The sequence below is a fragment of the Labrus mixtus genome, chromosome 20 (genome assembly GCF_963584025.1).
Source record: "Labrus mixtus chromosome 20, fLabMix1.1, whole genome shotgun sequence".
NCBI classification, from domain to species: Eukaryota; Metazoa; Chordata; class Actinopteri; order Labriformes; family Labridae; genus Labrus; species Labrus mixtus.
The window spans coordinates 7,380,232-7,402,718 of NC_083631.1; the positions used below are offsets into that span (position 1 = coordinate 7,380,232).

Genomic DNA, 22,487 nt, shown 5'->3' on the forward strand with positions numbered 1-22,487 from the left:
AAACTTTTAGTAATAATAATGTGGTGCCTCAGTGTGTTTGAGAGCTGATGAGTGGATGATTGGATTCAGGTGTGCTCTGCTGCTCACATGAGTCTGATTGGCTTTAAAACACCCTCTCAGCTCCGACCTGTGTGCTGCCTCGGGGGTCAAACAGCCAAGCCGTTTCATACACAGCCAGTTGTCTGTTTTCTTTGACATCCATGGAGACCTTAAATGTTTGGGTTAGCCTCCTTCTGGGACTCTTATTGTCAGAACTCGCTCTCAGGCCCTCTTCTGCCATTCCACCTCAGGTCGCCAAGAGCTCCAAACACATGGCGCTGAAGTCTCCGTCTGAGGAACCGCACCGGGTGCACACGGTGAGAGTGAGCTGCTATCCGGACTCTCTGGAGATCGTCATTGACGCGGACATGTTTGGAGTTGGAGCTCCTGTGAACAGTGCAGACATTCGCCTGGGAGTGGAGCAGGATGGATACTGCACGGCTGCAGCGTCTTCAGGAGACGAGTACAGGATCTTTGTTGGACTCATGGAGTGCGGAACCAGACACTGGGTAACACTTTAACACACTTCAGACATTTGATGTGACCTTAAATCTCTTCTCCTAAACATTTGCACTCTCCACAGATGACTAAGGACTCTCTGGTCTACACAAACCTCCTCATCTACTCTCCTGAGGTGTCTCCTGATGGGCTCATTCGAATGGAAGAGGCTGTGATTCCAATAGAGTGTCACTATGAACGGTCTCCGTGCCTTTTTAATCTATTTAAAAAGTTCCATTTGCAGTTCTGTGCTTTTAAAACTGCTTGTTTCCTCCCTTTTTTTTTTTTTTTAGGAAGTACAGTTTGTCCAGTTCTTCTATCAAACCCACCTGGATCCCCTACACGTCCACTCAGGCTGCTGTGGAAACTCTGCAGTTTGACCTGAGAATAATGACAAGTGGGTTTGCTTTCTTGTTGGGTTTTTTTTTTTTTTTTAACAGTGCCTTCTCTTGCTCTGATGTTTTTTTATTTCTGTGCAGATGACTGGATGTATGAGAGAAGCTCTAACGTGTTTCACCTCGGGGAGCCCATCAGTATCGAGGCCTCGGTCAGAGTGGGACATCATATGGGGCTCAGAGTGTTTCTGAGCAGCTGTGTGGCCACTCTTCACCCCGACATCAACTCTGCGCCCAGATACGTCTTCATAGAGAACGGGTGAGCGCCGCTGCAGCTTGATGATGTAAATTGGGAATGTTTTGGAGTTAAAGGTTTTTGTATGTCTACAGCCCAAAAGTCTGTTTTGGGCTGTAGAGGGCGCTGTGTTGAAGGTGACACAATACCTTGAGTCACTAAAGTTAAAAAAAAAAAAAAAAAGGGAAGATTGTTCAATGAACTCAGATCTTTGTGTCCTGCTCCTTGACCTGTTGCATTGTGGGTAAATGAGGCCCTGGTTTAAGTGTTACATACGCTGGTTTCTTCTGCATACATTTACATGAATTGTACGTTCCTCTTGGACTGTATCACTAAATCCTTCATTAACTGCTTCAGAGTGTATACTGTGTTTAACTTCCTGTCCTGGCTCTCCTCACAGGTGCTTGCGTGACTCTCAGCTTCCAGGTTCAAGGTCTCACTTCTTACCCCGGACTCAGGATGACAAGCTCCGCCTGCTCATTGACGCCTTTAGGTTTCATAATGACGACAGAGGAGAGGTGAGCTCTGACTCGACTGTAACTAATGTTGTCACATGCGGTTTCTTCCCCCCCCCCCCCCCCCTCACACTTCTCCTTCCTCTCCTCCAGCTCTACGTCACCTGCCACCTGAATACTGTACCTGTAAGCAACACAGAGTCCCCCGATAAGGCGTGCACGCTCAACAATGGAAGGTGAGTGTTGTCCAGTAAATTATCGAGTTAATGGAAAATGAGCGTTCTAAAACATGACTCCTGTTCAGGTGGAGTTCAGCTGATGGCAATGACTACTTGTGTTGGCACTGTCAAAACCAAAATGAAGTGGGACAGATCCCCAGTAAACCCAGCAGCCCGCACAAGTTTGGGCCTCGTGGGTTTCTAAGGCTGGAAAAACCTGAATCCTTCTGGAGGAGCGCAGTGACATCTAAAGGTGAGTTTTCAGGGCAACATTTTGATTTAGAGGGACGTCACAATAGGATGTCTGGCTTCTCCTTTTGCACCATGTTACTCTTCCACATAATCCCTCGTGTGTTTTTGGCAGGTTGGGAACAAGAGGCCAAAGTGGGTCCCTTGCTGGTCCTGCCAGGTCAGCAGAGAAGTGGACCACTACCTGAAGACGAGCTCCCTCGTGCTCTCTTCAATATCGGCAGACCTGTGCAGTACGGCAGCAAGTGGAGGAGTGGGATAAACGACAGAGTTGGTAGGGATAAAACGTTAAATCATCAGACCTAGACGGTTATCTTTTCTATCGCGATAAATTTCACAAAATGCTGCAATGCTAACTATTTGTATCCTTGATGCAGAGAAGCTTCCTGACTCCTCTGCAGAAGCCGAGGATCAGACTTCGGAGTCTGACCAGGAAAAATACTTTAAAAGTGAAGCAGACCAAAAAGGTAAAGCTGCGTGAAAAGACTTTATTAAAATGTGACTCTTTTTGTTTTTAAGCTTGTTTCTTTAAATTTCAGATGCCAATGAAGACGGTGACAACGGTGAAGTCGCTGCTCCTCTAGAAGAGCTCCACCCTGCGATCACGCTGGAGTCAGAGTCTGCAGAGATGAACACAAACGACACAGAGGCTCTGAGCGACGTCCTCTCCACAAATGTGTCTGCTACAGAAGTGACCGAATGGACGAACGCTACCACAATCTGAACTTTCCCAAACAGACGACGATATAATAAACAATTTAAAAGGTCTATTTGCTGTTTGTGTTTCACTGAATTGAAATGGTGCAAATAATTACAATGGGTACAGTGTATGAACTATTATGTTGATCCTGTGGGGCATGGTTCTGTTAATTTCAACTATTTCCCATGATGCTTAAATAATTAGCTGCTCAATGTGCTAAAATCAATGTTTAGTTGCCTCTAAAGTTTCTGCCACAAGTCGTGTTTCCCTACATATGACATGATTTCAAAGTTAGCTTTAGCTGTAGATTATAAAAATTATTTTAAGTCTTCGTAGACAAACCTGAGACTTCTGACGTCTTCAACTTTGACATGTTTACAAAAGTGTATTTGGGTGGGCACACCTAAAAAGTATCTCCTGTTAATATCCATTTACAGTAGATCAGCAGCCAGGATGTGAATGTTGAAAAGCTGCACACTGAGAGTCCAAAACTGGTTTTGTTTGACTGTCTCATTTCCAGCTGCTGTTAAAACACTGAATCAGGATTTCTGTTTCAGTCATGAAGAGGGAATTTGTCTCATTAGAGAGAACCTGTTTGTGAATTGTCATGGCAACAGCTAAGAACATGATCCAACAGGCTGTAAAGCTCCATATCAATTAACAGAAGTCGAGGTGTAAGGATCGTCTCAAACATTTTCACTGATTACTCTGATTGTAAATCACAATTAATCCAAATGAGTGTTTTCAGAAAGGAAGGATTACTGCCTCTGCAAATACAATTAAAAAGTTTAAGATCAAACTAGGTTTAGCCCAGGTAACAAACTGTATCGTTGTATTTAGTTGGTATAAGAAAGGAGACTTCCAGAAATCCATACACACTGCTAAGCTCAAATCTAGACTGCTTTTATAAATGTATTTGTTAAGCACTTTTAAAAACAAGGGTTTACAAAGTGAAGCAAACATGACAACACAGAATAAGAAACCACATAACAAAAAAACACCAACAACAAAGCAACCCACAGATGAGACATCCAACAAAAACCCCCCAAAAAACCCCGACCAACATCAGAACCCAAACATGATAATGATTCAGGCAACATAATAATTCATAGTACTAACTCAGGCAACACAGGAAACCCACATTCACCTGACAAGTCCAATAAACACATTTCAAGATATTAAAAATTCAAAAGATAAGACCTGAAATGTTTGTTATGAGTAAAAAAAGAAAATGTGCAAATTAAATCTGCTCGTGTGTTTCTTGTCTTGTGTTTGTTTTTTACTATTTGTTTGAGGATTTAAGATGTTTTTTTAGACTTGTCAGGTGACTGTGGGTTAAAATAAGTGTCCTGAGATATTTATGATCAGGAATTAGACACATACACTTGCTTATTTAGACTTAAATGTCTCTCCAAACAAAGATCTAAATCAGAAAGACTAGATGATTTTTTTTATAATCGTTTGATTGCAAACATAGGTTCATCTGGAGGAGAGGACTCCTTTCAGAGATGGTTTATTGTCCTCTAATACTTCTGAGTTCATGTTTACACTTCATCCATAAAACCAAATATGACATATTTTCCTTTCATTACCTGGCGTATATTTCTGACACCATGTGCTCTAAAAGATCTACACCTCTCTCCCTGAGGTAACACTAATGTTGTCTCTCTGCCCTGCTACAGATATCTATTCGAATACTGAATACACCTGAGGGATTTCAGGATGAATTGTGGTGAAGCAACCTACACCATGGGATGTGTGGACCAATCACATTCTTGTAGCTTCATTAGCTCAGGTGTAATTGCTTCCAGCTGTCTTCTCCATGAGTGTTTTTGGTCTGAGCTGAAAAGGTTTTGAGATCCAGGGAGGATTGTCTCTAGTTTTTGAGTCTTCTGCAGACAGCTTTGCTCCAGGTGTTCTGATAAAAAAAAAAGAGCAGAATGTGGACTTCAGCTCTTTCAGCCTCTCTGCTGCTGATGACAGTATTTGTTGTTGCAGACGCCGTCCGACCTCTGAAAGAAGAACCCATAATCGATTGCGAAGGAAGAGAGTATAAATCTTTGAGAGCTAACAAAGGAAAGTGCAGAGAAACACGAGTCGAAGATGAATCTACGGTCCGTGTAGCGTGCACAGAGATGAGCATGATCGTGGTGGTGAAGGCTGATCTGTATAAAACTGGACGTCTGGTGTCTGCAGATGAGCTGTTTTTAGGAGAAGCTGATCACTCTCAGAGCGGTCGGTGCAGAGCGGAAGCTGCTGCTGACTCTGAGTTCATCATTGAAGCCGGACTGCAGGACTGTGGCTCTGAACTAACGGTGAGTCCCTGATGCTGGAGTGAATTCTGCTTCTTTTAGTGATCATAACTGTTGGTTTCTTTATGTGGTTTGGTCTGATTGTGATTATTTCCTCTGTTCCTCCGGCCCTAGCTGTCCGTCATTTTGATCTCTGACTTGGGAGTTTTGCATTGTGGGTAATGGTGCGCGTAATGAGGAGAGGGAGACTGGTCTGATTCATACTGTAGATTTGTCCTGAATCAGTATGACATTCAGAGTATTTTTGGTATACTGCGGATCATGCATTTATTCACATACTGCATTTTGGCCAAATCAGTAATCTAATCAAATCAAGTTTATTTGTATAGCACATTTAAAAACAGCTTCATCTGACCAAAGTGCTTTACAGACAATGCATAAAAAGAAAGAAATAAAAAAATGATCTATGCATATATATATATATACATACACATAATACACACACAAACATATATGTATATTCATACATATTACAAACCCTCATACCTACATGCATCCATACAGATCCATCCCCCAGCGTATCAACTTCAAGCTCATCATCACCTTCAAAGCCCGTCACAACCTGGCTCCCCCCTACCTGTCTCACCTCCTCCACCGACACACTCCCACCCGCACTCTCAGGTCTGCAGATGCAAACCTCCTGTCCCCCCCTGCTGGACAAACTATCGGTCCTGGGGGGACAGGGCTTTCTCTGTTGCTGCTCCCACCCTCTGGAACTCACTCCCAAAAAACATCAGAGACTCCCCCACACTCACCTCCTTCAAGAAATCCCTCAAAACTCACCTCTTCAACATTGCCTAAGATTTAAGATTTACGATTAAGATTTACTTTTATTGATCCCTGCAAGGGGAAATTTCAGTTTTTACACTCTGTTCATCATGCAACACACACACAGGCTGAAATACACACACATGCACAAACAGAATCCTATGGACATGCACTAATGGAGAGATGTCAGAGTGACGGAGCAGCCCACAGCGGGCGCTCCTGAGCTGGTGGTGGTCGGGAGGGGGTTTGGTGCCAGCTACCAGACCAACTTCCATATTTGGTCTGCACCGGGACTTGAGCCAGCGACCCTCCGGTTGTCAACCCAAGTCCCTACAGACTGAGCTACTGCCGCCTACAACCACTGACTCCCCCCCTCCCCCCCTACATTACTTCTTCATTGTACTGTCCTCGTCGTTTTTTGTTTTGTTTTATGGTTTTATATTTTGTCAAAGTGTCTTTGAGTTCTTAGAAAAGCGCTATAAAAAACTAATGTATTATTATTATTATTATTATTATTATACCTGAGCTATTATATGGGGTCTGTTTCAACTTGTTTTAAATGCCTGGGAAAAAATGTGATCTTTGAGTTTTGATTTGAATGAATTTAACTCAGTACTCAGAAGTGGTTTTGAAAACAACCAATAATCCAGAGTCACTGCATGTCAACAGGCGAGGCAGGTAACTGCTTTGGGTCCAGGGCCAGTAGGGGGCCCCAGAGGGCTGACAAATTTAAAAGCAGTGGCTCAAAATGTGCAGAGTTTGCTACAACGGTGGGAAACCTCCCTAAGGGGGCCCAATTTGACAGAACTTGATAATGAGAATTACATTTAAAAGTAAATGTCTGAACGCTGCTATTAAGCTTAAAAAGTAAATATATATATATAACCTTGAATAATATGAAGTTATTAAAAAATGATCATTTGGGTGGTGTTTGTTCTAACATCATGGTGATGAAGGCTCGTTGGAGGGACACTAGAATCACCCACAGCACTTCCTACGATAACGACTGCAGAGGGAGCTCAATGTGTGCAGCGCTAGAGTCCAAGACAAGTTTCCCACAGGGGACAATAAAGTGTATCATGTCGTACCGTACTGTACCGTACATACCAGGAAAAAAAAAATCCCCAAGAAGTGAACAAACTTTTGAGTGAAATGTTTAAAGATTGGCTTTAACAAATAAGAACTAGGATTACCTCTTGAATGTACCTTATTGTTCACTGTGCTTTGTTTGTTCTATTCATCCACAGATGACTGAAGACTCTGTGATTTACTCCAACAAGCTGATCGTCTCACCTGCTGTCACGTACCAAGGCATCACCAGGACCAACCCTGCTGTAGTTCCTGTTTCCTGTCACTATAAAAGGTGACATCTTTATCAGCCTCGAACAGAGAAGAATGCCAGCACAATGCTTTCAGTGTTTTAACGTGTAGACTGTGTTTTAACAGGACACACTTGGTGAGCAGTATCTCTCAGCTGATACCTCCGACTGCCTCCTCGCCAACAGTGCCCTCCGATTTCTCTCTCAGGCTGATGAATGGTTTGTGAGGACTTTTTAAAAAAAATATTGTTTAGTCAAGAAAATAACAACAAACGTATTTATAAAGCTGCAAACAATTTGTTTGATAGTGTTGAGTTTTTATCTGGAATCATGGATCGTTTTGAAAAGGTGTTTCCAAAGGGTCCTTGGTAGCCTAGTGGTTAGTGTGCACGCCCTGTAGTTCTCCAAGCGGATGGCTCAGGTTTGAATCCGACCTGTGGCTCCTTTACCTCATGTCATCTCTCTCTCTCTAGCTCTCTCTAGCTGTGTGACTGCTGGTAGTATAGGGGCCTAATTCCATTTGTAAATAAATACTTTGCACACATATCTCAAAAGACAGGTTCTTAGGAAAGTAAAAAGTCTTTAACCGAAACATACAAAGGTATTGTACCGGATGGTATGGCAGTTACTGAGTGCTCCCTAATGTCAGAACACTGCAGTGTTCCAGTGTTAGCGGTACTGTTACTGATATAAAGACTGAAGGTTTTCTTATTTTGCCGTTGGCAGTGTTAAGTTTGGGAAAGAAAACCCATGCAAGCTGGATTACGTCTCGTAGATTCATTTTAGCAGAATGCTAAAGACAGTGTTTTTGCAAGTGAGACAGTGTGCAAGAGTTTGAATGCAATGTTCTACTTCAAACTCTGACTTTGGACATGCGTCTTCTTTTTTAGTTTTCAGAAGGTGTATAGTTGCTCAGTTCTTTTTCTTACAAGTACAAATCATTATCGGGGATATGAATAAAATTAATTTGTGTGTGTGAGCAAGTCAGTGCCCCAGGTGGTGGGCCACCCCAGTCAAAGTCTGGACACACCCCTGCATGGTATACCCTCCAAACATGCATCAACACTGTGGATTATTTTATGTCGGTGAAATACATTGGTTCATGTTATGACATGACAACTTGTGGAAAAGTTCAAATGGAGATTGGAGCTTTATGCAGGGAACTAGATGTAAACAGTGTTAGCTTTAAAGTCTTAAATATTCTGCACGTGGTGATGTTTGTGTTGTGCCTGCAGATGATTGGACACACGAGACGTTCTCCACGGTCTTCTTCCTCGGAGATGTCCTGAACCTGCAGGCGTCTTACACCGGTCCTGATTCTCCACAAAGACGACTGTTGATTGACAGCTGTGTGGCCACTCTGAAACCTGACGTCACATCAGTCCCCAGATACTACTTCATTGAAAACCACGGGTAAGAGAAGCTCCAGTACAGTCAGAAAGAGCAGAACTTTATTCCTGTTGTTTTGTTTTAATGATCATTTCTAACCTGTGTTGTATTGTCTTTCTTTTTGTTGTGTTGTTTGGTTCTGTTTTTTTGTATATCTGTTGATTCTTGAGTACTTGTCCCTGTACAAACATGACATGAATAAATCCAATAAGACTGATTTCAGGTGCCTCACTGATGCAAAAGACGGAGGATCAAACACACATTTCAGACCCAGAACGAGAACTAACTCTCTTGAGCTGCAGATGGATGTTTTCCTGTTTCACCAGGATACGAGGAACTCTGTGAGACACTTTCAGAATAAACCGCATGATTCACAATCTTTGGAAATATTCCTTCATGGCATGTCTCCTCCTCTTTCCTCAGATATTCATCACCTGCCACATGAAAGCTGTAGCCGACTTGTGGAGGAGCAGCCTCACTAACAAGGCCTGTGACCACACACATTCAGGGTGAGTTCTTTAGTCGTCAGTCAGTCTGACTGTAAGAACCTTTTATATTTTAAATCTGTGTACTTTTCTCTTCAGGTGGGAAAATGTGGACAGTGTCGATGATGTGTGTCGATGTTGTGATGGCTCCTGTTACACGACTTCTCCCACATGGAGCGATTTGACAAATGTGAGACCTCCTGCCTCGACAGGTAAAGCTGTGCATCACGACAAAACTTCTCATCATTAGTAGGAAGAGTCATAAATACTCTCATGTGTCATTGATTTTTCAGATGTCGCAGTTTGTGGCAGAGTCATGCTCGGCCCTCTCTTGATTTATCCCAGAAAGTAGAGAAAAAAAAGATTCTGACAATAAATGGACAATAATTAAAATGTTTCTTAGCTTTGCATAGAGACAATGAATCATCCTGAGTCTGGACTGTCATTTGGATTCTGAGCCAGTTTTGTCCTAATCATTTTAAAGTACTTAAAGCTTCTCTCAAACTTTTATATTTGGTGCCAAAGTCAAATAAACTTATTGACAAACAAGAAATCCAACAATTCATACATTAAATTATTGTCATGATCATACCGACATCCCTATAACACACTGTGTTTTTACAGTATTAACAAGAACACACGTTTGGTTTATGAGGAGAAAATACAAACACATGTTAGAGTTGAATAAAGTGGTTTATTAAAAGAAGAACAAACATCCAGACTGTGGTGAAGATGTCACATGTACTCGTTATTAAAACTGAAGATTGGACTGAACTTAAGAGCAGAGAAGTGTCTCTTCCAAACCTTTAAATCTGACCCAGTAGCAGACGATGTTCAGACTAATAATGAAGTGGATGTGCAGAAGATGTGTGAAACCTTTTCATTTAACTGAACTGATGAGCAGGTTTAAAGACACACAATAAGTTAACTGGTTTAGCATCTTTAACAAAGACATGAGCCAGTACTTACCAGTGGAGTCTGTGCCTGCGATGACTCGAGTAGAACATTAAATCGAGAGCATGCGTTGAGTTTTCAAAACCACGTTGAGATGCTGCTCACATCAGGCAGAACCATTGAACATGTTTCAACTCAAGATCAACCCTGATTTATTGTGAAGTTATCAAACTGAAATATTGGCTGCCGTTGTTGTAAACCTTAACAAGATGAAACATGAATTCCTCTACTTGTGAAATAAAAAAACAGGACAGAAGGAAAAAATGAACGCAGTGGTACTTACAGCTTTAACTAACCTGTGAGTGGCAGAGACTCTCCTTCATTAAACTCAAATGATCAAGTGAGGACAGCTGATAAAACAAACAGGGTTGAGTTTAACAAGCATATGAAAGGTAACGTGTTCAATCACAAACCCTCAAACAAGCATGACATTTAGAGAACATGTGGAGGAAGGGTCTGTCCCAGTGTTTGAGTTTTGACCATCACTGTTTTACACTTTGGGATAAGTTAATATGAGAATTAAAGAGTTTCATTTGATAGCTGTAAATGTTAAGATATCAAATGAAAACCAAGCGTTTTAATGCTCTGACCAATCAGAAACAGGGCACATTTCAGCCTCATTAGAAAGAATGAACCTGTTTTTCACATGAGCTAACATGCCTGGATACGCAACAACACAAACAAGGGCCTTCACCAAACTTGCTGCAAGTTTGGGGACATGTAGATCCAACAGCGAGCTCGCTGTGAGGGCCCCTGCTAATGAATGAGAAACAGAAAACGGTGAGACTTGCCTCAGGCTGAACAGGGCTACACTGAGACACGGCCTCAGCCAGTCCCCCAGGGCATCGCTACAGGGAGAAGAGAAATCTGAGTTTTAGCACTACAGCCATCAGCGAGCCAGAAGTCATGCTGCTGTACAGTCAAGTCAGTGCAGGCTAGTCTGCATGTGATGTGCACAGAGCATCAGTATACTGACAGATAAAGGAAACATACCAACATCTATAAATACAATGAAAGGAGAGATGCACATTAAATACAGTTCATCTTCAAGACAACAAAATCACAATGTCGTTTATTACTGGAGTACAAACCTGCTGTGACGTCTCGATTACATTTATGCCACATTTTATTACAATACAGATTTAGAACAAATACGTTTACCATCATTAAGAACTTCATCTGCTGAAGTTTAAGGGAGTAATGACTCCAAATCAAACAGAAAACAGCAGAGAGCATAAACAGAGACATGAAGCCCTCACCAAACAAAGTTGGGGACATAAAGTCCAACAGCACTGTGTGCTGTGAAGGCCTCACTGTTTAGAGAAGAACAGAGAAGTATTCACAGAAAAACTTGCCTTGATAAAGGGGGGAGGGGGGGTACTGCCCATGTAACTCCAGCGCCTTCACAACACTACGAACCAAATCTACAACACTTCTACACACCTGAATGAAACATGAGAAAAAAGCCACAGAACAGAGATGGTTTGAAACAACAGTCTGGATTAGTGACAATATTCCCCCATGCCCTCTGTGATGCTGTTAAACCTCTTGTGTTTGCTGTGTGTTCAGTGTCTCTTCCTCACAGCTCAGTAGTAAACAGTCAGTGTGCTACTAAAACACCAATACTGGTTTGTCTACTAGCAGCTGAGGACATTAGAAAAGGGTTGAGTGTCCAAACCTATTGAAGAGAGGGAGGTGGGCTTCAGAAGCGGCCTCCAGGAGACATGACGGGGGGCCTCACACCCAAAGGGGGGCGCGGAGGGGCTCCCTGGTACCCTGGGGGACCCACAGGAGGGGCCTGTACGTATGGAGGCATCCCTGGTATGTAGCCTGGCATTCCCTGGGGTGGACCCCCATACTGGCCTGCAGAGACACGGTAGATATTTGACTTAAAGCCACCACACCAAAGCCTTTACGATGGAAGACGATTGAGAGTGTCGTGTTCTTGATTATGAGACCGTCATGTCTTATAAAATGAGAGTTGGTCATCTGAGGATTAACCTGGTTAATAATAGACCTTTTGTCTGATGAGGTTTATATTTGTTTTAAGAATGCTTTTTACATATCACACACTCAGATGATGTGAATGCTGCTTTTGGTATAATGGTGCTCTGAGATCAAAGCTAAAAGCGGTATGCTAACTATAACATTATGTTGTTGAACCAAAGGCACAGCAGAGGCTGACTGCTATGCCAAGATTTTTTTCGATGATGCTATGGGTCATTCAGTCATAAGGTTTTATCCTTTGGGGAAACATCTCTTGTAAGTCAAAGATAATTTATAGAGAAGCATGGATGAAGATTTCTATGATATTGAAACTTGATCTACAGACAGGCGATGCGTACCAGGTAAGGGTTGCCTCATGCTGGCCTGCTGAGGAGACATCATGCCACCCATGGGACCCACTGACTGGGAGGCGGCGGCCGTCTGGCCTTGGCGGGGAAGACTGCGCTGGTATCTGGGCAGCTGAGCTCGAAACTCCTCCTACAAGACAAGAAGCAATGAGGAGAAATAAATGATGAAGCTTAACTACTAGAACTATATTTTTAGACTTTTATACATGATTAACATCGTCAAAGGGCCGCAGCTGGACTACTCACCAGTGAGATATCCTCATCAGGGTGGATCAACTTACTGGTTGCACTGGAGGCGGTGAGGGTGGCAGGCTTACTGGTCACAGTGGAGGGAGGTTTGGAGACTATACTGCTACCAGCGGTGGGGCTGGACCCTGCTACAGTGGCCTGCGTGTAGTTTGGAAATGTGGACTTTGTAGGGTCAGAGGATGTGGAGGGGGGGAAGTGAGGGGACCCTGATACTGCGTGCTGGATCTGAGGGGAGAGACAGGAAAACACATTACAGAGACGCTGCTGCAAAATATTGAAATGTCACAGGTGAAGGGCACATTAAGTTATAAGGTCACTATTATTAAGGTTTGTATTTGTTTTTAAAGATATTTTAGATATGTCAGTAGATGCCTCTTTATCTCCTTGATACCCTCAGATAGCAAGCAGGTGTTTCATTTTTATGAAATGTTGCAATATGAAAAATTATCTTCAGACTCTCTGCACCTTTAGAGTTTAAACTCTGAGCACATTAAGTCTGTATTACACCCACCACTATTCACAAAGGTAACTGTTATTAACACAGCTATAATTAAGTGTCCAAGAGAAACATGTTCCTATATTCAATAATCTCAGTCTCCTCTTCCCTCATGTTGGACGACTTAAAGATTGTATTTAGAGAGCTACTCAAAGGAATTTAAATCAAACCATTATCGTGCCCTTTCACAGTATATCATGATTAAATTGTGCCATGTAATCCTGTTGCATTTGATTTCCACTGCAAAATGCCACATCGATGCAAAGGCCATGAAGAGAAGTCTCAACTGGTGGGTCGGGACCCAAAAGTGGGCCGTGGAGCTGTTTTCAGTGAGCGCTTTTAAACATGTTTGTTTTGTTCCAGTTTTCATCAAATGAATCTGACTGGGTAGAAATATCTCAAATGTGAGTTGTTGTTGGGTTCTGAAGCTAGACCAGAGGAGAACCATCGCACCACTATGACATATTTAAACTGCTGTTTTTAAACACAAGGCAGAGACTTCAAAAGTACAACTCAAGAAAAAGCTTTCATATCAAACCTGAAAGAAAAAAAGTAAGAGCATGCTGTGCTACGTTGCCTTTAAGCAGCTCAGAAATAAGAAGCCAGCTTTACAAATCTGCATACCTCTCTATTCTTTGATCGTGTTCAGGAGAATATGTTCATTTTGTTTCCAGGTTTTCATAAATGCAGATTTGTAGCAAAAGAAAAAGCAATCAAATGAATTTTGCTAGAAACAACAAACCTTTTTAGAATTATTTTCTGCCCACATAAAGGATTGGATTTCATTATTAATATGCAAAAAAAACAATGAATGCCCCACAGCCAAGCTTCACACAGTTCATGCCAGCTGTAAAGCAGCAGGTTGTCGGAGCAGAGCAGGCACACAGCTGCGTACTTGTGATGTGATAGAGAACAGAGCTTTAGGAGAGGAAGACTGAGAGTCTGAACATGACGGGTCTGCGGTTGTACTTGCAACGCGACTGCCAATCTGCAGCACAGGAAAAGAGTTCAAATAGGGAAGAAAAATAATGGATTTAATTCTTTAGATAAATTCTCCATCACTGTGTGAGCACATAGAATGAGTCGAACCTCCACTGTTCAATAAGAGAAGTTCAGAGAGAACTTGAGAGTGGGAAATGTTTCACCTGTCCAGCAATGGGGAAGAGAGGCTTGGAGACATCCGGCTGGGCTGAGGGCTGAGAGGCAGCAGGAACTGTTGGTCTAGTCAGCATGTTTGCAGCAGCAGCAGCAGCAGCAACCTGAGCCATGTGTGTGATGCTTGGACGGTGGGCCAGAGGGGGAGGCATGCCTAAAAAGAAATAGCAGAAGATATTTATTCTTACAGAAGCATGTCACAACATATCTACAGACGTACAAAGATTGTCATTTCTTCAAAGTATTTGCATCATTATGTAGCTGGTAGGACATTACCTGGTGGCATTCCTGGTATCATTGGCGGCATCCCTGCACCTGGAGGCATCATCCCGCCCATTGGTATCATCCTAAAAACATTAGGAAAAATAACTATGTTTAAAATACCCATAGGAGGTTAATATATTTGTCAGACTTGATTCAAACTCCTAAGATTTACCCTGGAGGCATTCCTGGCAGTAAGGGCGGCATTCCTGGCATCATGGGTGGCACACCGGGCATCATGGGAGGAATTCCTAAAACAAAGGAATGTATTTTAACAAACTTAAATGTGTAAAGAAAACCAGCGTGGAGCCTATTATTAAAGTAGCAGGACATTTACAATACCTGAACGCAAAAAAATACTTACATTGCATTTTATCTGACATGCTGCTACACATAGTGTAATCACTGTGGTTGAAAGTAGTGATGCATGCTTTTGTTTTTTGTGTTAATATCTCAATATTTTCATCTATTTGTCTGATGTCAGTCGTCGTTCCGATGTATGCACACATTGCAGAGAGCATGAGGCGTGATTAAAGCGTCTTCATATCTGTTTCACTACATCTAGTGTTGAATCTTGTCTTGTGTTTCTCACCTGAGTAGCTGCCCGGTGGTATCCCTGGTGTACTCGAGCCAGGAAGCATGCCTGGCTGGGTCATCGGCGGGATGAAGCCCGCCTGCGGCTGAACTGCAGCGGGCGGCTGGAAGGAAGGACCCGGCTCGTCATCATCATCGTCCTCATCAGAATCATCTTGATTCTGCTTTTTCTTCTGAGTGTCTGACAAAAAGGGGAAAGCATAATAAATCTCTAGAACATAAAAAATAACAAGACAGCAAATTACAGGTATTTTCTTCTTGTTAATACCTTGGTTCTTTTGTTCTAACACTCTTCTCCTCTCGTCCATGTCTTTTTCTGGAATCCCTTCCATGCCGTATATTTCTAGCTCTATATCTGTCCGTCCAGGTATCGCATTAGGAACTCCGTCGATGGTCTCTTTATGTACCTGTAGATACAGTGATGAGATGTTGATATTATACTCTCTTTCCTATTGTATGATTCCACTTAAGTTTTGCATAAAAATAAAATCGCAACAATAGATAGTATCTCATTGGAAGACTTGATGTATTGCAATACTTTAGAATCGCCATATACCTTCAAAAATATCGACACCCATGAATCGTGATCGAATCAAGACAAAGGCATATCGTATATCATCCCCGCCCTACAATGGACCATCATTTCATTTACACTTATCACATACAGTAGACACATAGGGGTATAACCACAGACTGTAAAGAATACAGTAAGTCTATGAGTAAAACAAAGAGTAAGGTCTAGACCTACTCCTTTTGTTAAATGTCTTGAGATAACATTTGTTGATTGAATTGCTTTTAACTAAATGAATCCATGTCTGCCATTGAGTGAACAACAATGAATACGGGATAGTGCACTGCATAGTACACATGATTTCATTTGATGAGTGTTTGGTTCATTGTTTACTTTGCTCACCTGCATACAGTGGATTGCGAGCCCGGGACCAGTGTACAGCTTCTTATGGCAGATGTGACACTTGAAATGTTTGGCCTTCTGATGCTGAATGAGAATCTTCTCATCGTCAAAGTCTCTGTTACAGTACCTGAGGTGACAGTTCAGGAGGCTCAACACAGTTAACACAACTGAACTAGTATTACAGGAGGACTGAAGCACACCTTCATTATAACAATCACAACATGACACCAGAACCTGTATTTGATATAAAATACTACTTAGCTATTATTTTAAGTTTTATAAACAACGTTTAGCTCAGAATAACGCTCTCTACCACCCACACACACACACCCCCACCCACACACACACACACCCCCACCCACACACACACACACACACACACACACACACACACACACACACACACACACACACACACACACACACACACACACACACACAGGAATAATTATCATATTTAGCACTAAAAGTACATTATTACAAAAGGATACCAGCACCAAGGCTTCATTTGCTTTTTCTTCTTTCTTCCCATGTTTTTTTCTCTCGGCTCAAAGCCTGTTAATCAAACAAAACAACACAACACAGCTTACATACCAACAGAGCACTGAAGAAAGTAAAGATGGCGTCCAAATCTCCAGCTACGAACAGCAGTGTCACAGCGCCCTCTATCGGTCAACAACGACTGGTTTCGATTTCTTCTCGATACTTGTGTTTATATTTTTATTTTATTTTTACTTGTTTTATATTTTTATATTTATATTTATCTTATTTTTATGTTTTATATTTTTATTTTATTTTTACTTGTTTTTATATTTATATTTTATTTTATTTTTACTTGTTTTTATATTTTTATTTTATTTTTTTTTTATTTTTTTTTCATTTATATTTTTATTCTCGATACTTGTCTTCTCGATACTTGTGTTTCGAGAAAGATACAGCTAGCATTATATTTACTCACATATATTTATATTTCGCTATTCAGTCACTTGCAAATTATTAAAGATAATAGTTTTCTTTTAGCGGGGGATCGTTTGGCCCCGGTGTTATGACAAGAAATCATATAATCAAAATAAATGCATCCACCTTGCGGAAGTGATTAAAAAAAAAATGTTTACATATTTTTTTCTTGAAGCAGATCTGTGATGAAAATGTATCTGAAGTTTATACTTACTAAACGTTTAATGTCCGTATTGTTCTGGAGGCTCGGTAGAAGCAGGGTTTTCAAAGCCTGAGCTGCAAAACAAGTGTTTGACTCTAAAGCGTCCGTAGATTAATTTAACGGTGGATGCAAAATAAAATACGGCAGTGTAGAAAATGTATCTGACACTTAATATTTATAGTCTATGGTCTCATATATTCTGTATTGACCTGCGAGGTGAATGCATTTCTTAGCAGACATGCATTTGTCAGCATAACACCGGAACTGACATGAAAGTGCATGTGGTAGTCGGACAGCAAACAGAGAACATTTGCGCATGCGCACAAGGCACATATACAGGCAAACAACAGAGATACCTGCTGCAGTATTTGCATATCAGCTTGTACGATTTAAACAGCAGACAACAGATCCAAACGACATATATACATATCTACTAATACAGCGCAGCTTAACAGGATAAACACGATATAAATATCTGTCACTTTAGCCGGCTGCTGATTGGTCCGTGCAGAGGTTTGATCATGTTTACCTCCCAGACCTCGTCCTTCCAGGACTCCATCGACGTGGAGGAGAGGGATGACTTTGACAGCGAAGACATCGCGGGATACAGCCAGAAAATCCAGCTGAACTGCTACTACACCATCTATCTTTATCAAGGCACAAGGTAATGCTGGATACTATTAATCTCAGGTACAGCTCTGCAGAAAATATGAGGAATAATCAAACTTTGCACATGCACAGTGTGATGTTACTGTACATGTTTCAGGAACATTGATATTAAACTATTATACAGATGCTTCAATTAAAGCCCCCTTATCATACAGGATATCTAACCATCACTGTTCTTTCCCCCCCTTAATATAAACCAGGTCCTGATGTTTATTTTGTACCATATCAGTCAGGGGTGGAAAGTTGTACTCATGTTATTGTAGTTTAGCAGCTTTTTTTGAGTAGTTTTCATAATCAGTAAGTTTACTTTTATTCTCCTATATTTGGGCTACTCGAGTAGATTTATAAACCAGTTATTTAATTTCTACTTAAGTCAACTTTAGTCAGAGTAACTACACTCCTGTACTCTTTCCACCCCTGGTAATTGTTATACATTCTCCGATTCTCAAAGAACCTGTGAGTTTGTGTTGTCGCGTGTTCCTGAACATGCTGACAGTGACACTGACGCAGGACAAACAGACCCCACACATTGAAAACTAACCCAGGTGATCAGTGAACTGTCAATTGTTGTAGATCTGAGGCTTCTGGGGAAAATGGGGCATGGAACCAGAGACGAGCAGACTCCACAACCAGTCAGGATGACTTTAGGTAACGAAGGAGTCACCCGCCGGCGCCTACCTTCTTCTTGCTTTCAGTGGTCGTTTCTCTTTGCCTTTCACTGTTGTCTATTGGTGTATCCACGGGCTGCCACAGGACATCCAATCAACATGGAATCAATGCTGTCTTCATTTGTGATTTTGTTCTGATTGGTCATCGCTGCTGAGTTACATGGGCTGTTGGCCTCTTCCATTTGTAAAGTGAATGAGATTCCTGTCACAGTCTGGGTGAAGTTGAGTGAATTTTGTGTTGTTTGACACCCACCTGCAGCAGCTATGTGACTCAGTTGTGTGTCGTGTTGGTTGTGGCTAATCGTCATCAGCTTTCTCCATCTGTTCTCCGTCGACTTCAGTGGCTTCCCATGTTCCTCGTTGCCTTCAACGGCTGCACCGATCCAAACTGACTGTCTGCTTTCGCCCCGCACAGCCTGACGCTCATCGACAGCAGCCTGCCATCAGAGGCCGAACCTGAGCTGCGCACCTACATCTCGAGGAGGCTGAGCAAAGGAGCTCTGCTGGGAGGCATGGGCAACATCGCCACCGTGGAGCTCAGGTAGTCATTCCAGATTTTCCCAGCGAACTGTAATGCGTTAGCGATGCACTATTTACTTACAAAGAGTCAAAGTATCAAAGTGTAAGGACGAGCCAAACCTCAGATCATTTTTAACTTGTTTGATTGAGAGAAAAAAACAAATGTGGCTGAAAATCAAGAAGTTAATAAACTTGAAATGTTGCTTAACACAAACGTGTTGATTGTTTTTTTGTCCCAGTATCCCGGAGCAGGCAGTCGGCTGCTACTGCTGCCTCCTGGAGCAGGAAAGGTCTCCTGAACAGCCTGATGCAGACGGAAATGGTTACGTCATCTGCTTCATGGGCGGCTCTGAAAAAGGACTGAATCTATATCCTTTGTGCACGGCCTATTGAATACTGTCCTCATGGAATAAGCACCACCTAAAGTCCTCTAGCCGTTATTGTACACATCTGCTTTTTAATTACAAAATGCCCTTCCTTCATAGTTGTATTTCTACCCTCTTCATGGAGAGAAACAGGTTTGAGTCCCTTCTCCTTGACCCTTCACACATTTAGATTAGAGCTGGATAAATACGTCCAAGGCCTTCATAGCAGCCTGCAAACTCCAGAGGTATGAGAGCTAAACCACAGTGTACTGAAAACATAGATTTGTTATTAAATCACGTATGCAACATTTTTTACATGTTTGTGTGTGCCAGCTGCAGAACCTTGAAACGGAGGTGCGTCCCTATCTGAGCCGGTGGTACGAGGAGTCTGTGATGCACATTCATCGGGTGGTGCAGCTGGTCCAGAGCAACATCAGCTTTTTGCTGCATGCTGTGAGTCATTTTTATCACCGTTAGCAAACGTCCGGTTTAAATCACTGGTCACAGAAGAAGGCTTGTTGGAGAGACTTTGAATAACAGGAGCTATTTTACACTCCAATCATGATCCCACCATCCCCCTCATGATGTGAAAAAAAACTGACAATAGATAAGACGTGATGACACAGATGCTTTTCATATCTTACATCAAGGATATGCAAGCATAGCTTTAATATTTGAGGTGTTATGCAGTGTGAAATATACTCAATCTATTCAAGAAATGTAAACAAAAAGAGACGTAGGATATCACTGTAAATGATCTGTGTGTTTGTTAGATAGTTCCAGTGTGATTTAACATAAGATGATCCTTTATTGATCCCCAGTGGGGGAATTCAAGTTAAGTAGTTTTATCTCAAACAACTAAAACATGCGACTAAAACGATTATATTTGTATTGTAAACATTCTCAGAACGAGGAGATGGAGGTGTTTTTAAATGGTCTTTTCTTTCAAATACCTCATTCATTAAGAACCGGAAGTTCTATCATTATCTTAGCAATTAAAGTCTGTTTGTGCCATTTGTGATTTTTCTCCAAGACAACACATTTCAGTCGTTTATTTTCTGTGTACAGGCTTTGAGTCACACGCCCGTGGAGGTCACTAACTCAGACGAGAGGACGGTGACTGATGTGTCCAGGTGAGTGAGCGGAAAGTCCTGCCGCTAAACAAACCCTGAAATAAAGCCTGCCCGTTGTGTTTTTTCATGTAGTACTCGATGTTTAAACCATCTGTTTCATGGTTTCAGGTTCATCAAAGCAGCCAGCTTGCAGGGTTTGTCCCAACAAGACACGACAGCAGCTTCTCTGTGTAAGGCCATCTCAGAGGAAACTCAGTCCGACCTGATCATAGACTGCTCCACCAGCCCGCCCACTCTCTCTAACACCGGTCAGTCTAACTCCCTGACATGTTCTCAATGGGATTCTGCATCACTGTACTAAGACGAGGTTTAAAATAAACCGGTTTTCTTTCAGTCAGTAACCGTTTCTGCGACGACTGGACTCAGGCATTTCTAAACGCAGCAGAGCGATGTAATCCTTTCCTGCTTGGACAGATTCTGGAGAACTTTAAACTGAAGGTACGCAGACAGATTTGAAGACGGATTCTAAATGTTTTTAAAGCTCGTTTAGCTTCCAGAATACGTGTGGCATACTTTTTTTTTTTTTTTACATTAACAATACAACTCATTCACAATAGGGTGAACTTCTGAAGGCATGTAGTTCCTCTTGTCAGATACAAAGTACCCTGATCTCTTCCCTTTTTTTTAATCTGGCTTCTTCCTCTTTTTGTCAACCATCACTCTGCCCTCCGCAGGCGATCCAGGACATGAACAGCCTGAAGCGTTTCGTGCGGCAGGCCGAGATGAGTCACTACGCCCTGTTTCGCTGCTGCCAGTTCCTGCAGGGCTGCGGAAACGGGAATGTTCTGCTGCAGAACGCCAGGGCCGAGCACAGCGACCTGCCTGAAGCCTGCAGCATAATTTCTGTCCTGGAGGAGTTCCTCAGGGATCAATCCTCGGCCAAGGCCTGATCGTGTTACAACACATAACTCTAAGCTGTCGGGCATGAAAAAAACTTTCATCTATTGTTGCTCTGCTCTTCCAGCCACAGAACAACCAAGTATCACTTAATTATAGCACTACATGGTAAGTTTAATATTAGTTTGCCAGATAAAATATGGGCACATGGGAAATTTTGAATTGACCAATTTCTGCATGGTAGACTCAGACTTCAAATATGTAGCCGCCTTCACATATTTACTCCTAAAAAAGAAAATGTCCATCTTGCTGCCTTGCTGTTGCTCATCTGTAACAGGATATTAACACCTCCGGCCCCGCTCACTTGCGGTGAATTTTACAGAATATTTCTGCTGTATTCTGCTGAATTTACCCGGGAGCTGGCAGAAAAACATCTGGGTAAAATTCAGCTGTTTCAATTCAAACATGCATCCCAAGCCCGAACATTTCTGGACATTTTCAGGAGTTTCATTGTGAAGCACGATATGTAATAAAACACATTGGTGTCTGTGCTGGCATCACGGCTGCTTCTCAGTGAGGAGAAGCGTACTGTAACTGTAACATCACTACATTTAAACCTGAAAGTTTAGCTCTTAATTGAAGATTATATCAGAAAAGAAGAGACGGACGATGATCCCAGAGAAGGCGGTCCAGATGAAAATATCAGTGTAGTTGTTGTGGCACGTTGCTCGTATCCATCGTATCCATTCCTTTTGTACTTTAAACGTCATGAGTGTGAGTTTCCAAACAATGAACCAAATACAAGTCCTCGTGTTTTACTGCTAACTGACAATGACGGAAACCCCTGAGCTGATCCAAACTAAAGCTACTGCTCATCGGAGTGGATTTATTTGATGTCTAAATATTCCTTAATTATTATTGTTTTGTATCATGTTTGATTGTACTTGTCGTATCTCTGCAGAAGGAACTTATGGAGAATGCACAAATCACTTTTCTGCATTGCTTGTTATGTACGCCTCGCTTTTGTTTATATCTCAACCCGATAGCTGCACTACTGTTATATTTTCTAATGAACACTGCGACTGTTTTTATCTGTCTA

At 42.0% G+C, this 22,487-nt stretch overlaps 4 protein-coding genes across 8 annotated transcripts; 3 read left to right on the plus strand and 1 right to left on the minus strand.

Annotated features, from left to right (window-relative positions):
- Positions 1-121: 121 nt before the first annotated feature.
- LOC132954211 (zona pellucida sperm-binding protein 3-like) lies at positions 122-2,824 on the plus strand. Its single transcript, XM_061026715.1, has 10 exons — positions 122-548; positions 623-738; positions 831-934; positions 1,017-1,191; positions 1,568-1,685; positions 1,776-1,858; positions 1,927-2,093; positions 2,205-2,363; positions 2,467-2,556; positions 2,629-2,824. Exons 1-10 carry the CDS (start codon positions 201-203, stop codon positions 2,811-2,813), a joined length of 1,545 nt encoding a protein of 514 aa, XP_060882698.1. The 5' UTR covers positions 122-200; the 3' UTR covers positions 2,814-2,824.
- Positions 2,825-4,607: 1,783 nt separating this feature from the next.
- On the plus strand, positions 4,608-9,485 carry LOC132995503 (zona pellucida sperm-binding protein 3-like). The gene is made up of 8 exons (XM_061065508.1): positions 4,608-5,104; positions 7,117-7,232; positions 7,316-7,407; positions 8,424-8,601; positions 8,801-8,918; positions 9,001-9,086; positions 9,162-9,274; positions 9,356-9,485. The coding sequence occupies exons 1-8, from the start codon at positions 4,730-4,732 to the stop codon at positions 9,412-9,414; spliced, it is 1,137 nt and encodes a 378-aa protein (XP_060921491.1). The 5' UTR covers positions 4,608-4,729; the 3' UTR covers positions 9,415-9,485.
- A 257-nt stretch (positions 9,486-9,742) lies between these two features.
- LOC132995500 (BUB3-interacting and GLEBS motif-containing protein ZNF207-like) lies at positions 9,743-17,471 on the minus strand. 4 transcript variants are annotated; one of them, XR_009677022.1, is made up of 14 exons: positions 17,210-17,471; positions 16,530-16,593; positions 16,039-16,165; positions 15,394-15,532; positions 15,124-15,306; positions 14,707-14,782; positions 14,547-14,617; positions 14,261-14,424; positions 14,011-14,103; positions 12,617-12,844; positions 12,362-12,500; positions 11,695-11,879; positions 11,372-11,459; positions 9,743-10,864 (listed from the first exon to the last, which is right to left on the minus strand). XR_009677022.1 is itself a non-coding variant. In XM_061065503.1 (13 exons), the coding sequence occupies exons 2-12, from the start codon at positions 16,568-16,570 to the stop codon at positions 11,719-11,721; spliced, it is 1,422 nt and encodes a 473-aa protein (XP_060921486.1). In that variant the 5' UTR covers positions 16,571-16,593; positions 17,210-17,471; the 3' UTR covers positions 11,056-11,459; positions 11,695-11,718. The 4 variants fall into 4 exon arrangements, 3 of the variants coding, with proteins under 3 accessions (XP_060921486.1, XP_060921484.1, XP_060921487.1); XM_061065503.1 differs by lacking the exon at positions 9,743-10,864 and having other exon boundaries at positions 11,056-11,459; XM_061065501.1 differs by lacking the exon at positions 9,743-10,864 and having other exon boundaries at positions 11,056-11,879.
- Positions 17,472-17,517: 46 nt separating this feature from the next.
- c20h17orf75 (chromosome 20 C17orf75 homolog) lies at positions 17,518-22,485 on the plus strand. Of its 2 annotated transcripts, XM_061065505.1 has the most exons (10): positions 17,519-17,861; positions 18,440-18,514; positions 18,950-19,075; positions 19,293-19,421; positions 19,603-19,663; positions 19,752-19,871; positions 20,487-20,551; positions 20,660-20,799; positions 20,886-20,989; positions 21,226-22,485. In XM_061065505.1, exons 1-10 carry the CDS (start codon positions 17,719-17,721, stop codon positions 21,439-21,441), a joined length of 1,179 nt encoding a protein of 392 aa, XP_060921488.1. In that variant the 5' UTR covers positions 17,519-17,718; the 3' UTR covers positions 21,442-22,485. The 2 variants fall into 2 exon arrangements, with proteins under 2 accessions (XP_060921489.1, XP_060921488.1); XM_061065506.1 differs by lacking the exon at positions 18,440-18,514 and having other exon boundaries at positions 17,518-17,861.
- The last annotated feature ends 2 nt before the right edge of the window (positions 22,486-22,487 follow it).